Genomic DNA, 14,193 nt, shown 5'->3' with positions numbered 1-14,193 from the left:
GTAGAAGAAGACTTACTCCATGCTTTAGCCCACACAGATGCAGAGTAAGAGCATTCAAAAAATAAATGTTGATATGTTTCCTTCTCACAGCCACACAAAGGACATATCTCATCCACATGCACTCCCCATTGGTGCAATCTGTCTTTGGTACTTAACTTTTCTTGAGCAGCCAGCCAAACAATGAAAGCCCATCTCGGAACATTCTTAAAAAACCACACCGCTTGTGTCCAAGGCTGATAAGAATATTTTGTTCTCACAGCCTCCCAAGCAGACCTAGCAGAGTAAAGTCCATTAGAACTAGGAAGCCAAAACACCAAATCATCAGTAGAACAATTAGGGTGGAAAGTTGCAGGAGTGTGGTGAATTATAGACTGAGTGATTCTATTTTTGGATCTGGGCCACTTCCAACGACCTTGATGAATGATAGAAGATACTCTAGCATGCAGAGAAGTACCAAGGTTATAAACCATGTCATCACCAAATCTTTTGTATAATGGCCCCAAAGGATGCCAGTTATCAATCCAAAGGAAAGTAGACAAACCATTGCCCACTTTGTATTGGATTAACGGTTGGCCAAGACTCCTAAGTCCAAATATCATTCGTATAGTCCAAGAGGAGTCTCTAGGGGTATCCATATTCCACAAGCTCAGGTTTTTGATGATGTAGGTATGCACCCATTTGACCCAGAGAGAATCAGCCTTCTTTGCAAGAGCCCAGAGATGCCTAAGCATGGTAGCCTTATTCCACTCTTTAATCTTTCTTAAGCCAAGACCACCCTCCATCTTAGGCCTGCAAACATGCTCCCACTTCACCTTTGCCCCAATATGTCTCATCTCAGCTCCGGACCAAAGGAAGGCCATCAAGGAAGATTCAATTTCCTTGATAACCTTGCTAGGAATGATGAAAATAGAAGACCAATAAACTTTTACGAAAAATAAGACAGTTTGAATCAACTAAACTCTACTAGCATAGGTAAGTTTCTGATTAGACCAGCCATGAATATGCTTCAAAATTTTCTCCTTCAAAACAGTACAATCAGCAGATTTCAATCTTGCAGAAATTAATGGAACACCCAGATATCGAACAGGTAGTGTAGCTTCTGGAATTGGAAGAACAATACCCAACTCCTCCTTTAATTGTGAATCCACCCCAGCATAGAAGATAGAGCTTTTAGCCATATTAGGTCTCAGCCCAGAATAAGAGTGAAAGTCATTGAGAAGATCATTAATAAGGGTAAAAGAAGGCACATCAGGCTCACACATAATGAATAGATCATCAGCAAATGCAAGGTGGCAAATCTGTAACTCTCTGCACTTAGGATGGTCACTGAACTGACCTTGATTCACCTTAAGATGCAACAAAGATGAAAAGGCTTCCATTACAATGAGAAAAAGGTAGGGAGAGATGGGATCTCCCTGCCTCAACCCTCTACAGCCCTTGAAATAACCTTCAGAGCAGCCATTAAGAACAACAGAGTACTGAGCAGGAAAGCCCATAACCCTCATAACATCAAATAGAAATGACCAATCAACTGAATCATAGGCCTTCATGAGGTCAATTTTAATGACACATCTAGGGAGTCCTTCATCTTTATGGTGCCCTCTAACCAATTCCTCCATTAGTAAGATGTTATCAACTATGGATCTCTCTTTTATAAAGGCAGATTGAGCTTTATTTATAAGGAAAGGGAGAACAGATTGCAAAATGATTGGCAAGAACTTTAGTAATACATTTATAAGAGACATTGCAACAAGATATAGGCCGATAATCTTTGATAGTAGATGGAGAATGAACCTTGGGGATAAGAGAAATAGCTGTAGCATTCAGCTCCTTCAACATGTATCCATGCTCAAAGAAATATGTAACTGCTTGAACCAAATCTTGCCCAACCACACCCCAATTTTGTTGATAAAAGAGAGAATTATAACCATCCGGGCCAGGAGCTTTATCACCATTGATAGACCACAAGGCTTTTTTAATTTCAATAACACTCATAGGACTAATAAGCTGATCCACAACATCCATGGGCACTCTAGACTGAATGGCTTGTTGTAATTGAAAGCTAGCATCCACTTTGCTAGAGAAAAGGAGTACCAAGAGACTAACATAATACAGTAAAATTTCTTCTTTGATAGCCTCAGAATCTTTAATAAACACCCCCTCAATAGTATGCAAACTTTGAATGGTATTTCTGGCCCTATGAGCACACATTTTCTGATGGAAAAAACTTGAATTTTGATCCCCCAGAGCCAACCATTTAACTCTGGACCTCTGTTTCATAAAAGACTCCTCAGCATTCCTAAGGTTTATGTAAGTACATACCAGTTCCTTATCTTGAATACACAAAGCAACATCAAATGGGGTAGCAAAAAATAGTTGTTGAATAGCAATCATCTGATCCCTAGCCTCCATAACTCTTGTACTAATATTAGAGTAACACCTCAGATTCAGGTGCTTCAAGACCCCTTTTAACCTCTTCAACTTTGCAGCCAAAACAAACATAGGTCTGCCCACCACCAAATTAGTCCAAGATGAGGATAAAATATGTTCAAACTCTGGATGCTGCATCCAAAAATTGAAGAATTTAAAAGATTTCCTCTTCCTATTTGCAGCCCCCAGACAAACAAAAATTGAGCAGTGATCAGAAATTCCAGGAGCAAAAAATTAAGCTTTTGCATAAGGAAACAGATCCATCCAAGAAGTGTTAGTAAGAACTCTATCAATACGACTCTTATTGTCACCACTACCACTTCGTTTATTGGTCCAAGTAAACCAAAAACCTTTAGAAGGCAAGTCATCTTGAGAAAGGTCAGTCAGACATTCATTAAACTCATCAGCAGAATTAACATCAAAACCTACCAACCTTTCACTAGCCAAACGCACAGTATTAAAGTCCCCCAATTGAATCCAAGGCCTATCTCCAAACCCATGATAAACAGCCCTCATATCAGACCAAAGAACTCTTCTATCAGAACTTCGATTACAACCATAAACAATCGATAAAAGGAAATTCATCTTGCTATCTAACAACACCACATCCACAATCATAATCTGTTCAGAATGAAAAACATGAGTAATAGACATTTTCAGGGGATCCCAACCCAAAAGAATTCTAGTCACATGGCCACTAGTATAATTGTGCATAGAACTCCAGCCCATAGGAAAACAGTGAGAGATAGTATATTGCAAATTCTCTAATCTAACCTTAGTCTCCACAACACCCATCAAACTAAAATTATTAACCAGAATAAGGGATCTAACCTCTTTTTGTTTTAGGGGGTCGTTCAACCCCCTAATATTCCAGGCTCCAAGCTTAATCATTTAGAAAGAGGTTTCTTCGAACCACCACCCTTACCCTGGTTCCCACCACTCTGCACAAGAACCTCAACACCTTTACCAAGGCCATTACCCTTGCCTCTTCCTCTATTCTTCATTTGGTAGGAGCAATGGGAGGGATATCATCTTAAGATAAACCAGCAACAAATTCTGCTTCAGAAGGCAAACAGGAATCACCCCCCTCCACAACAATAGCAGCTTCAAGAACAGAAAATTTATTCAAACTACATTGAATAGGATTATGAACATTGGTGCTAGAAGAAGCCACCACAAATTCCACAGGAGAATCAACAAGCACATCATTACAGACTTCTTCAACTATCCCACCTGTCCCACCTGAAGGAGACATAACAGCACAAGGAGTTGAAAGAGGAGTTACGAGCTTTGGGGAGGGAGCAGGACAAAGAATAGAATCATCATTGTTCTTTTTATCTGCAACAGTAGAAGGACCATGACCATTATCTTTCACAACCCCAACCTTAGTCTTGTTCCCTATTTGACCAGAACTAGCATTAGTACTACCAGTAGCAACATCTTGGCAGGTTCTATGACCAAAAACATGACATTTAGAACACTTAAGGGGCCTCCAAAGGTACCAAACTTTAATAGTAAAACACACACCATTAGCAAGAAGAACATCAAAGCTCTCAGGTAATTCAGAATTAACATGACACAAATCTTAGTACAAGTTATGATTTAATTATTCATTTATTAATTAAAATTATAGTAAGAAGTCTTTTAAAAGTAAAACAAAAAACTAGTAACAGTAAAACAAAAAAAAATTAGTAAAAGTTAAAATAAAAAATAAAAACAGTAATTAAAGTCTTTTAAAAGTAAAACAAAAAATAGTAAAATTAAAAAAAAAATTAAAACAGTAATTAAAGTCTTTTAAAAGTTAAAAAAAAAACTAATAAAAGTAAAAGAAAAAATAAAACAATAATTAAAGTTTAAAAAAAAAAAAATCTTAAAACGGGGGGTGCGGCAGGGGAAAAAGGTGGTGCGGCCCGGGGGGGTGGGGTGGGGCTGGTGCGTGTTGGGGGGTGCGAAAAGAGGGTCTCCGGAAGACCCCTTTTCTGCTCATCCGGACAGAATTTCCAGTCTTCTTTTTAGTTGGCAGAGTTGGAGACGGAGGAGCACGGAATGGAGGACCAGACAAGACCAGACTAGGCTGGTGGTAAAAGAAAACTAAAGAATAGGCATAAAGGCATAAAATCGGTAGTCATGGCAGGAGAAGATGAGAAGATGGAGAAGATTATTGGATCATACGGAGGCAAGGTGAGAATCGTATCATCAACTGATGATGATGATTCAATGGAGCAGGAGGAAGAAGGCGCTGCTGCTGCTTCTGCTGCCGCAGAGGAGATGATGTTGCTGTGGGGGATTCAACAGCCAACTCTCTCCAAACCAAATGCCTTCGTCTCTCAGTCTTCTCTCTGCCTTCCTCTCGATGCTTGCGGCCGCTCTCTTTCCATTCTCCAATCCCCTTCTTCCTTGGTATTCTTCTTCTCCTTTTTCCTCCCTCTTCTTCAGTCATCCTATCTTATGCTCCCAATTGTCATTCTGGTTTTATGCTCGCTTGGTTCCGCGGTAAATGTTTTCCTCTACAACAGTAACAGTTCCATGTAATCTCCAATCGATAGGGGGTATAAACGCCAAACGGGGACGACTGGAGACAGAGTAACTTTGGCCAATACATATACTGATATACACAAAGCACTGCCCTTAGAAAATTTTACCTTCTGAAATAGGGGTGTCCCTTATAATAATAATAATAATAATAATAATACAAGAAAAAGCTTTCTGCAAATGTTTTCCATGAAAAATGGTCTCTTGTCTTTCATTGCAACCCTCAAAATGTTGGTGCTTGGCTATGCTAGTAAGTGGCGCGGCCCACGGGTGGTGGTTGTGGTTAAGTGCAGGAATGAAGCTAGGAAATTGGTGTGCATAATCAAGGGAAGTAAGTCTATAACAAAGGGGTTAGCATTAAAAAAATGAATCTCTAACATCGTGGTAGATCTATGCCACTTGTTAGGCTGGAACAAGGTACTAAGCCAGTTGTTTACTCGGGGCATTTTACCAGTGGTATCAGAGTGACTTGTGTTCTCGATTGTGTGGGCATGGAACCAGGTGTGGTCACTAGGGAATAGCCTTTGTGTGCAGATGACTATAGTGTTCAACAGCAAGGGCGCGAGGCTCATTACAGTGGAGAGTTTGTAACCCTTCGTCCCTTGTTGAAAGTCCACCTTGTTGATATTTGGTATATAATGAACCATGTAAACTGCTCCATTAGTAACTTGGTTTTAAGCATTTTGGGCTACATTTTTAGGCTCCAACAAGTAACTAGGTCAGCGGCTTAATTGACACGTTGTACCTCGCGTGGGCATATATGTGTGTGCGCATGTGGGTGTGTGTGGAGAGAGTTACTCACCCTGCTAATCAGCTAATTTATCCATCATTTCCAAGCAATGGTGGCTGGTTTTCATCTCCAAGCAGTGATTGATGTGCTTCTCCTCTTTTTATGTCACCATTTTCCAAAGATGACTGCTGCTAATGATTTTAGGGCTTCTGTATCCCGTCGCCTTGGGGAAAAGGATTTAGGGTTTTGTTTTTAATCTTCTGTGGGTCTGGGCCGCTTACTTAAGGCTGCTGACTGTGTTGCATGTGCTTTAAGCCGTGGACCAAATCTGTGTTTAAGACTTTTGCTTCAATTAAATTAACTGCTGTTATGATATTTTCAACAATGGATGATAAGTGGAAGATAAGTAGAGGTATAAAAACTATAGGTGTTATTTGGTAAACTGTTAATATGTATATATTTTACTTAATTTGTGTAGATGTTTTAGTTTCTGTAGAAATGCCGAGTCCATGTTTCCTTGTTGTGTCGTGTCTCTGTATTCATGCTTCTTAAGTTATCAGAACTCTCCAAGACAGGGTGTACTTGATTTTGCTCACAGCCTCCTCTTAATGTTGTAAAGCAGCTACTATCTTGACCATCTATTCAGTTACTTCATTACGTTCCAATTGTGATCATTTTTAGATCATTGAATTTTGTTTCTTTAGGGGACTCCTGGAGTAACTGGAGCAGTGCTTTGGGATAGTGGAGTTGTGCTGGGGAAGTTCTTAGAACATGCTGTGGAATCTGGGATGATGCTTCTTCGAAGAAAGAAGGTTGTTGAATTGGGATCTGGCTGTGGCTTAGTAGGGTAATTAAAACTGTGTCCTTCTCACCTGACATGCTCTCCATGGTTGTCATATATGATATATGTTGCAGTTGGTGGTGAACTCAATCACTATAGCTTACAGTTGGCAGTGAATCCCCCAGGGTAACAGGACTTAATCAGAATTGTTGAGATATTGTGTTGCTAGACCATTGCTATGAGATATAATTAGTAGTTAGCACTTTGTGCGTGCCGGAAGTTCTTAATATGAATAGTAACATTTACTCTGGGACATTTTTTTATCATTAGAAATGGTCGCTGAAAGTCGTTGAAGATTATTCTTTTCTTTGTTGTGTTTCCAGCTGCATTGCTGCTCTTTTGGGTGCCGAAGTTACTCTAACTGATTTGCCAGATAGATTGAGGCTATTGAGAAAGAACATTGAAACTAATCTGTATGGAGATGTTCGTGGTTCTGCAGCAGTGAGTGAACTCATTTGGGGAGAGGAGCCTGATACAGAGTTGATTGACCCTTCACCGGATTTTGGTACAAAATTAGTACATGAACTCTCCCTTAAACATATATGAATAAGAGCCTCCTTTCCTAGCTTGCTTTAGTTGGTCATATGATGATGGTTTATTTTCACTTGCCTCTGAAATCATAAAGAAATAATGTTTTTTCATGGTGTTATCTTTTTTATGTTTCTTCTTTTTGTTTTCTTTGTTTATTTTCTGCTGCAATGATAAACTGTTTGAGCATTTTGAACACTACGTAATGCAGAAGAAGCTAATCTAGGAATTGGGTCATAAATAACTCATAATATCTATTCCATCAAAATGGAGCTTGCATGGTACACATGTTATGAGGGAGGTTTGAGGGAAAGATAAAAGAAATGGCCCAGATTTGAGTATTCACACCTAAGCCTCCATTCAGTTGAAAGACCTTAGGACTTCTACTTGGAACAGTTTGGTTCTAATCGGGTCCTTTTGACATCCAATCTAATACCAAATTGGGTCTGTATAACTAACCAACAGCAACCAGGCCTCTCGCAATCAAGCTGGTTTTTCTACTTCAAGCTAGTGTTTGGGCAAAACAAGGTTGAGCCATATATGCAAACAATTGGGGTTCTTTGTTCTTCTAAACTCATTTGTTTCTTTTTGTCACTGGGCTTTGTACGAAGACTTTCTGCATGGTGTGCCATGACCTACAAAATTAGTGTAGTTCTATCCGCAAAGATAAGGGGTAGGTTGAAATTTCGCTAGTGTCAGCATTAGGGGAGTCAATGTTCTATCTCTGAAGATCTAATGCATTTCTTTTCACATTGTACCTATTTCATGTTTTGACTTTTTTACGATTAATGAGATTTTCCTTTCCCAAGAAAAACAACAAATCCATAACCTTGTATGTGGTCATCAAAATGTGAACATGGTGTTGTTTGGATCTCCATTGAAGTTTATTCTGGGCTTGCTAGTAATGATCAGTGAGCTGTTTGGATCTTATTTGAATTTAGTTTGAATTTTAGCAGTTTTCTTTCCTAAACTTGTATATTTGTAGGTTTCTTCATTTTGTATGGGACCTTATTGCATGTCTTCTTCTTTTTGAGGAAACTATTAAGTGTTTGGCTCAGATATCATTTATAGCGAGTGTGCAGTGACGGATTTGTTGGCCACACTTCTAAAACTCTGTGGTATCCAAACAACAATTATCTTAGCAGGAGAACTTCGAAATGGTAAATGTACTGTTTCATCGTGTAGGAGTGTTCTGTTCTTGGAGACACATATATCTAGTACTTTTTTGGGGCAAGTGTCTATATCTCATACTTGTTTCATTGGCAGATGCTATACTGGAATACTTCTTAGAATCTGTGTCCAAGGACTTCACCGTTGGGCGTGTGGACCAAACACAGTGGCATCCGGAATATTGCAGCCCACGAGTTGTGGTCTATGTTTTAGTGAAGAAGTAAAATCACATAAAGTGATATCACTGGTGAGTGTCATTATGTCGTATTGTTTTGCACTATTTTCTAGGACATAGAGATTGCATTTGGATCCATTGTTTTTCAAAGAAAAATTGTCATGATAAAATTAAAATAAATAATGGAGTATAAAGGAGCTAAATTTATTTCTTTGTTTCTCATGATATTGTTTTCCCTTGGTTCTTGCATAAATCCTCAATCTGATTACAACTTTGTTGTTGGCCCTCTGCTTCCCGCATGGATCCAGATCCTTTGGGGTGCGTAGGTCTTTTTTGATGGGTCATGTTTGGTAGCTCAGTGTCTGCATGATTTCTTGAACATGGTGCTGGTTTGATGTTTGTTTCTGAGATACTGTCACTGATGACGAATTTAGTGAACTGTGGGTACCATTCGTGTCGTATCTTTAGTAGCCTTCTGGATAAAAGCAAGTGTATCTAGAGTTGTACTAACACCTCATAAACTATGCTAGCTTTTCCTCTTTTTTTGTTTTGTTTTGGTCTTCCTTGGATGATTGATCATCTCCTATGGCGTGAAAACAATACAGAAAATTCATTTGGGTGGTTTGTGCTTGGGTCATTGATTTACTGTGTAAGATGAACGTGAAGGGAGAACCCATCTTACTTTAGGCAATAGATGAAAAGTAGTAGAAGGGCATGGCAGTTCCCATTTAATTGATGGAATTGTATATCAGCCTGCTAAAGATGTGTCTACGATTGTCAGCTTCAAAAGTGCATCGCATTGCTGAAGTTTGAACTTACTCTGTGATGGGTCCCGTGGAGGACAATAAACGTGGGGGAGATGAAGTTGGAGGCCTTTACATTTGTTTGGCAGAGGTCGGATGAAGTTTATGTTGATTATCTAGTGAATTGCTTTCAGTTATTGTTTGTATCAACCTGCGAAGTTTGGGCTGATGTATGGTAGATTGTTGTTAGTTGTGAAGGGTATTTAGGAACTAAAAAAGTAGTCAAACCACAAAGGGGGTTTTTGTCTTTAATTAGAGGTGGCAAATGAGGGGTGGGTTGGGTTTGGGTGCGTTGATGCGGTTCTCGGGTTAATATGGGCTGGTTACATGTGGGTCATCAATGAATGGGTTAGATATGGGTGGGTTGGATTGAAGTCCCATCAAACTCTTGAACACTCTCTGGATCCAATAAACCCATGCATACGAGGAAACTCTAACCACATCTCTCTACTTTCTCTCCTCTCTTTGAAAAGGAGAGAAAGGAATGTGAACAAACCCCAACAAAATTCTCTCTCTCGGTGGCTTGCATTCTTTTGTATTCATATTCTAGATGCCAAGACACATGCAATGCACGTGCAAATCGTATTATGTGTAAGAGAGTGAAAAATCTCCAAGTGGCAGTTGTTTCCGCGGTGAAATCTGTGATGTAAAAGTAGAATAGAGGGGAAGGAAAATCAATGTGGCAGTTGTTTTTTTATCTTGTTGGCAGTTTCTTCGGGTAGTTAAAGGGATAATTTAAGAAATTAAACATGTGAGCCGGCTTCATAACTGCAGTTTACACCTTGGTTGGTTACAATAGGCAAGCAAAGTGCAACGAAGTGTAAGACTAAATGCAAGTACGGCTGGAAAACAGAATTATTTTTTTCTTGGGTAATTGAAACAAATTGGCCTAATTTGTGTGAACTTGTCCTTGTCTCAAGAGAGAATGAACCTGTGTCCCAAATCACGCAACCTGTGTTGGTGCGGTGTTACCCAATTTTTTTTTTTTTTTTATCAACAGGCAATTGTATATATTCAAGGCCCAAAGGCAAAGATTACATCATAATAATATGAGTGAACCAAAAATGGTACAAAAGCAGCTAACAGGCTCTACGACGCGTACTTCAGAAGTAGACCAGCATGAGGTGCTGGCATAGAGTCCATCTTCGACTTTGGCAGTAGAGTATCCAACTAGAAATCCAGCTCAAACCATAGGCTTGAAGTTGTCGACACATCAGCTACTGCCTTGACTAATGGACGTCACTCTGGGACAAGCTCCCGCTGAAATGGCAAGCTCTGGACACGGGGACACATATGCCGGCAAAGCCGGACCCACGCCACCACAGCGAGACCGAAAGCAAAACTAGGGTCAGAAGAAGATCCAGACAGACCTAAGAAAACTTATTCCCACCTCCAACCCCATCAACGGGATGGAACCGCTGGACTGGGGGAAACGCAGCCGGTGAAAAAGGGCACAACAGCTCTGAAAACCTAAACTAAGCTCTCAGCCTCTCCACCTTGACCTTATTAAACACACCACCAAAACCTTGCTCACCAAATCTGCAGTAGCCGGGAGGGGAGACAGGGCAAGGCCACACCACAGGGGCGGGTAGACCGCCGCTAGAGGGAAGACGAAGCCCTTCTCATCACATCCTGAAAAGCACAGAAACAGTAGAGGAAAAGAGATCCAACAGGGAAAGGGAGGTGAAGGGGGAGAGGAGAAAAAAGAACCCTCCCCCCCTCGAAATCCTAGCGGCTAAAAATGAGAGGTGTGGTGCTACCCAATTACAATCATCAATATATATAGGCAGGCTGTAAATAGGCGAATATGGGTTTGGGTTGAGATCGCCACCTGTATGTTAGGACTCTTTTGTGGATTTTGTGATCACTTTTTTTTTTTTGATAAGTTGATTTCATGACCACCAAACAAAGACTTATTTCCAGGTGAAAAAATGACACTACTACTTTAAAGAGTAATAATAGTAGTTGTAAATTGTCATTATAACGACATTGGAAAACAAGAAAGTTCGATTTGCTCAGAAACTGTTGAGATGTTTAGCGGTGGATCTTTAGTAGGACCGCGACAAGCAAATAAGTAGCTACTTTCTTGCAACACTTTTGACAAGGGTATATTATTGCACCAATAACTCTTAAAATCAACTTGTCGCAAAACGAGTACAGGAAGATCATCTGCACTCCATTGGAGTTTAATAATTGTATAAAAAATGAGTCGAATACTCTCTTTCTTTGTGCTTAGTATTACTACAAGTAGCTGACCTATAATTCTTTATTAGGTAAGGTTGGTAAGAATTTTCCAACCAAATCCACTCCCCCCCTCTCTCCTCCCCTCTCGAACAGACAAATCAGCAGATTTTTCTAAACACTAGTACACACCTACTCAGAACAAAATAAGGAGGCTATCAGCTGTATCTATATAAATGGTGTCTGTCTCTTCAACAAGCTATTGCTTTCTTGCACGATCAACCAATTAGAGAGAGAGAGAGTACAAAATTTACAAGCTGAGATAAAGTAATATCAAAAGTATGGCAGATAATCAGAAAATTCATCCAATCGTGGCGGACGTACAAGCGCGGCCAACACGTCCTTTAATGGCTCATGGTTTGTCATTATCAAATTCAGAAATGGGGAAAGGCAATTCAGTGCAACGGCATGCCCATCCTCCAGTAATCAGAAGTACCACCAACAATATTCCAGTGCTCCCATACCCATCAAATCCACCAAAGAAAGGAAGCAGCTCATGTTTCTGCAAATGCATGTGCTGGACAATTAGCCTTCTTATCTTCCTCCTGATCTCCTTAGCAGTCACTGGTGTCACCATTTACCTTGTCTTCAAACCAAAAATCCCCCAGTACTCAGTTGACAGCCTGAAAATCTCCGACTTGACACTCAATTTCGACATGAGCCTCTACGCCAGATTTGACGTCAAAATCACTGCGTCAAACCCAAACAAGAAAATTGGAATATACTACGAAAAAGGAAGTCGACTGAGCGTGTGGTACTCTAGTACTAAGCTATGTCAAGGATCGATCCCTAGATTCTACCAGGGTCACCAGAATACCACAAAGGTAGATGTAGTTTTGACAGGTCAAAACCAATATGCAAGCGCCCTGATGAGCGCGCTGCAGGAGCAACAACAGACTGGAAGAATCCCTTTGGATCTAAAGCTGGATGTCCCGGTGAGCATCAAACTTGGAAAGTTAAAGTTGAGTAAGGTGAGGATAATGGGCACTTGCCTGCTCATTGTTGATAGCCTATCTGCTAACAATTTGATCAGCATTAAAGCCAGCACTTGCAAATTTAGGCCCAAGCTATAAGATTCAGTTATTATTAGTGAGGACTGACTTTGAAATTGAGACTACTCAGAAGGGTGTCTGTATTCCCCCCTTCATTTGTTTTCTCCATTATTACTCCTATTTCTTAGTGTATTGTTTAAGTTTCCTCATTGGATTCAATTTATCAGTAAGTATTTAATAAAAGGCTTGAGGTTCTTTTCTTGGGTATGTTAGATTTCATAGAGTATCAGAATTGCCTTTTTCTCAAAGAAACAGAGAAGACTGTCTGCCACCAACTTGAGGAAGAAGGGAAAACGGACCGCTTTACCTGCCATACCCACTAGATAAGTCGGTCATCAATACTTCCGCAATCATTTAAACTAACAAAGCTGATGGACAACATTCAAATGGTGTATGTGGGTGGGGTTAACGGTACCCAATAGTGAAACTTTGGTAAGATAATTAGTACAGTTTGTCCAATCCCAGTAAAAAAAGCAAATCCTAATTGCTAATACAAAGTGCACAAGTAGTGTGTGTGTATCTATCAAAACATTGTCCCGTGTCAGTATGTGTCGCATATCCAAGAAGCCAGCCCTACAAGTTCTTACGTCCCAGTAACAAGGGAAATGGGGTCCCAATATTCAGCTCCAATTAGTCAACCTAAAAGGGGTTATTGGAGGACAGTATGCCATTGGGGGTGCAAATTTTGTTGTAGATAGTATGCTAATGAGTACGCCCGGAACCAGAATGCCCCAAAAATCCCACATTCTTATGCGAAACCACAACAAACAACAGTACTAGATCGACAAACAAGGCTACCGTTGGATAGGCCCTCTGGACCAAATCCTTATGAGATGGTACTGATAGGAACAAGGACCGATAAAATAGAGATCAGATATAGACATTTGTGATTGGAGTTTGTATGATTGATAAAATTCTCCACTCACACTTTTTAATTTACAAAATGTTAATTTCCTCCTCTTAAATGAAGAAATAGAGGATGTTGGATTGGAGATGTTGTTAGGTCACAGAAATATTTCACATGCACTATTTTTGCTCAATCTCAGGAAAGTTCGTATCAGGATGCCATGAGGCAATTATAAACTCGAAGAAACTTGAACTAAAAGATTGACCAAGATAAATTTGACGAATTGGCCAGCTAAACACATGGCTAATAAATTTTAGAAATTAACTTGTAAGTTGTTTTGTAAGCGTTGTGAAGGATGAGATAAAAACTGTACAGATGTTCAACTTCGCAATGTGTCACAAGCCAGGGGATTAGCTAGGCTCAAACAATAGTCTGTTGAGGCCATGAATATTAAGACCACATCTACATCAAGAACCAATGCTTCTGGGTTCATATGTAATCCCAAACCTTCAAAACCTGCACTATCACCAAAGGAATGACTACAGCAAGACTTGTCCTGATCGTGTCCATCATTTACGCAAAACATTATCCAAACTACGGGAACACTAGTTATATTTAAAATTTCACAAGTGTCCTTTTGGGGATCATCAAGTAGAGTAGGGATGTCATTAGTGGTGATGTTGTAGAAGCTGATCCAGCTAATAATGAAATCATGTTCATATGACCAAGAACTAAAACTCTCAGGGGTTGACTGGGATTTATCAAGAGTGAACAGAGATTATAGGAACATCAATACACCACTGACAAGAAAAACTCAAAAAAGATGCTTTCAAATGGTTTGAAA

At 39.9% G+C, this 14,193-nt stretch overlaps 3 protein-coding genes across 5 annotated transcripts; 2 read left to right on the top strand and 1 right to left on the bottom strand.

Moving 5' to 3' along the window:
• Nucleotides 1–1,671: 1,671 nt before the first annotated feature.
• Nucleotides 1,672–3,321, bottom strand: LOC131298595 (uncharacterized). The gene is made up of 3 exons (XM_058324076.1): nt 3,205–3,321; nt 2,716–3,051; nt 1,672–2,562 (listed from the first exon to the last, which is right to left on the bottom strand). Exons 1-3 carry the CDS (start codon nt 3,319–3,321, stop codon nt 1,672–1,674), a joined length of 1,344 nt encoding a protein of 447 aa, XP_058180059.1.
• Nucleotides 3,322–4,326: 1,005 nt separating this feature from the next.
• Nucleotides 4,327–8,628, top strand: LOC131335978 (uncharacterized). Of its 3 annotated transcripts, none has more exons than XM_058371565.1 (5): nt 4,327–4,830; nt 6,397–6,539; nt 6,857–7,038; nt 8,108–8,221; nt 8,328–8,628. In XM_058371565.1, the coding sequence occupies exons 1-5, from the start codon at nt 4,558–4,560 to the stop codon at nt 8,453–8,455; spliced, it is 840 nt and encodes a 279-aa protein (XP_058227548.1). In that variant the 5' UTR covers nt 4,327–4,557; the 3' UTR covers nt 8,456–8,628. The 3 variants fall into 3 exon arrangements, 1 of the variants encoding a protein (XP_058227548.1); XR_009202700.1 differs by having other exon boundaries at nt 4,356–4,830; nt 8,047–8,221; nt 8,328–8,469; XR_009202701.1 differs by having other exon boundaries at nt 4,357–4,830; nt 8,096–8,221; nt 8,328–8,351.
• Nucleotides 8,629–11,448: 2,820 nt separating this feature from the next.
• On the top strand, nt 11,449–12,685 carry LOC131335979 (NDR1/HIN1-like protein 6). Its single transcript, XM_058371567.1, has one exon. It carries the CDS (start codon nt 11,732–11,734, stop codon nt 12,521–12,523), a length of 792 nt encoding a protein of 263 aa, XP_058227550.1. The 5' UTR covers nt 11,449–11,731; the 3' UTR covers nt 12,524–12,685.
• The last annotated feature ends 1,508 nt before the right edge of the window (nt 12,686–14,193 follow it).

This window comes from Rhododendron vialii, chromosome 8a (genome assembly GCF_030253575.1).
Source record: "Rhododendron vialii isolate Sample 1 chromosome 8a, ASM3025357v1".
In the NCBI taxonomy this organism is placed as follows: Eukaryota; Viridiplantae; Streptophyta; class Magnoliopsida; order Ericales; family Ericaceae; genus Rhododendron; species Rhododendron vialii.
This window is presented reverse-complemented; position numbering and strand designations above follow the sequence as displayed.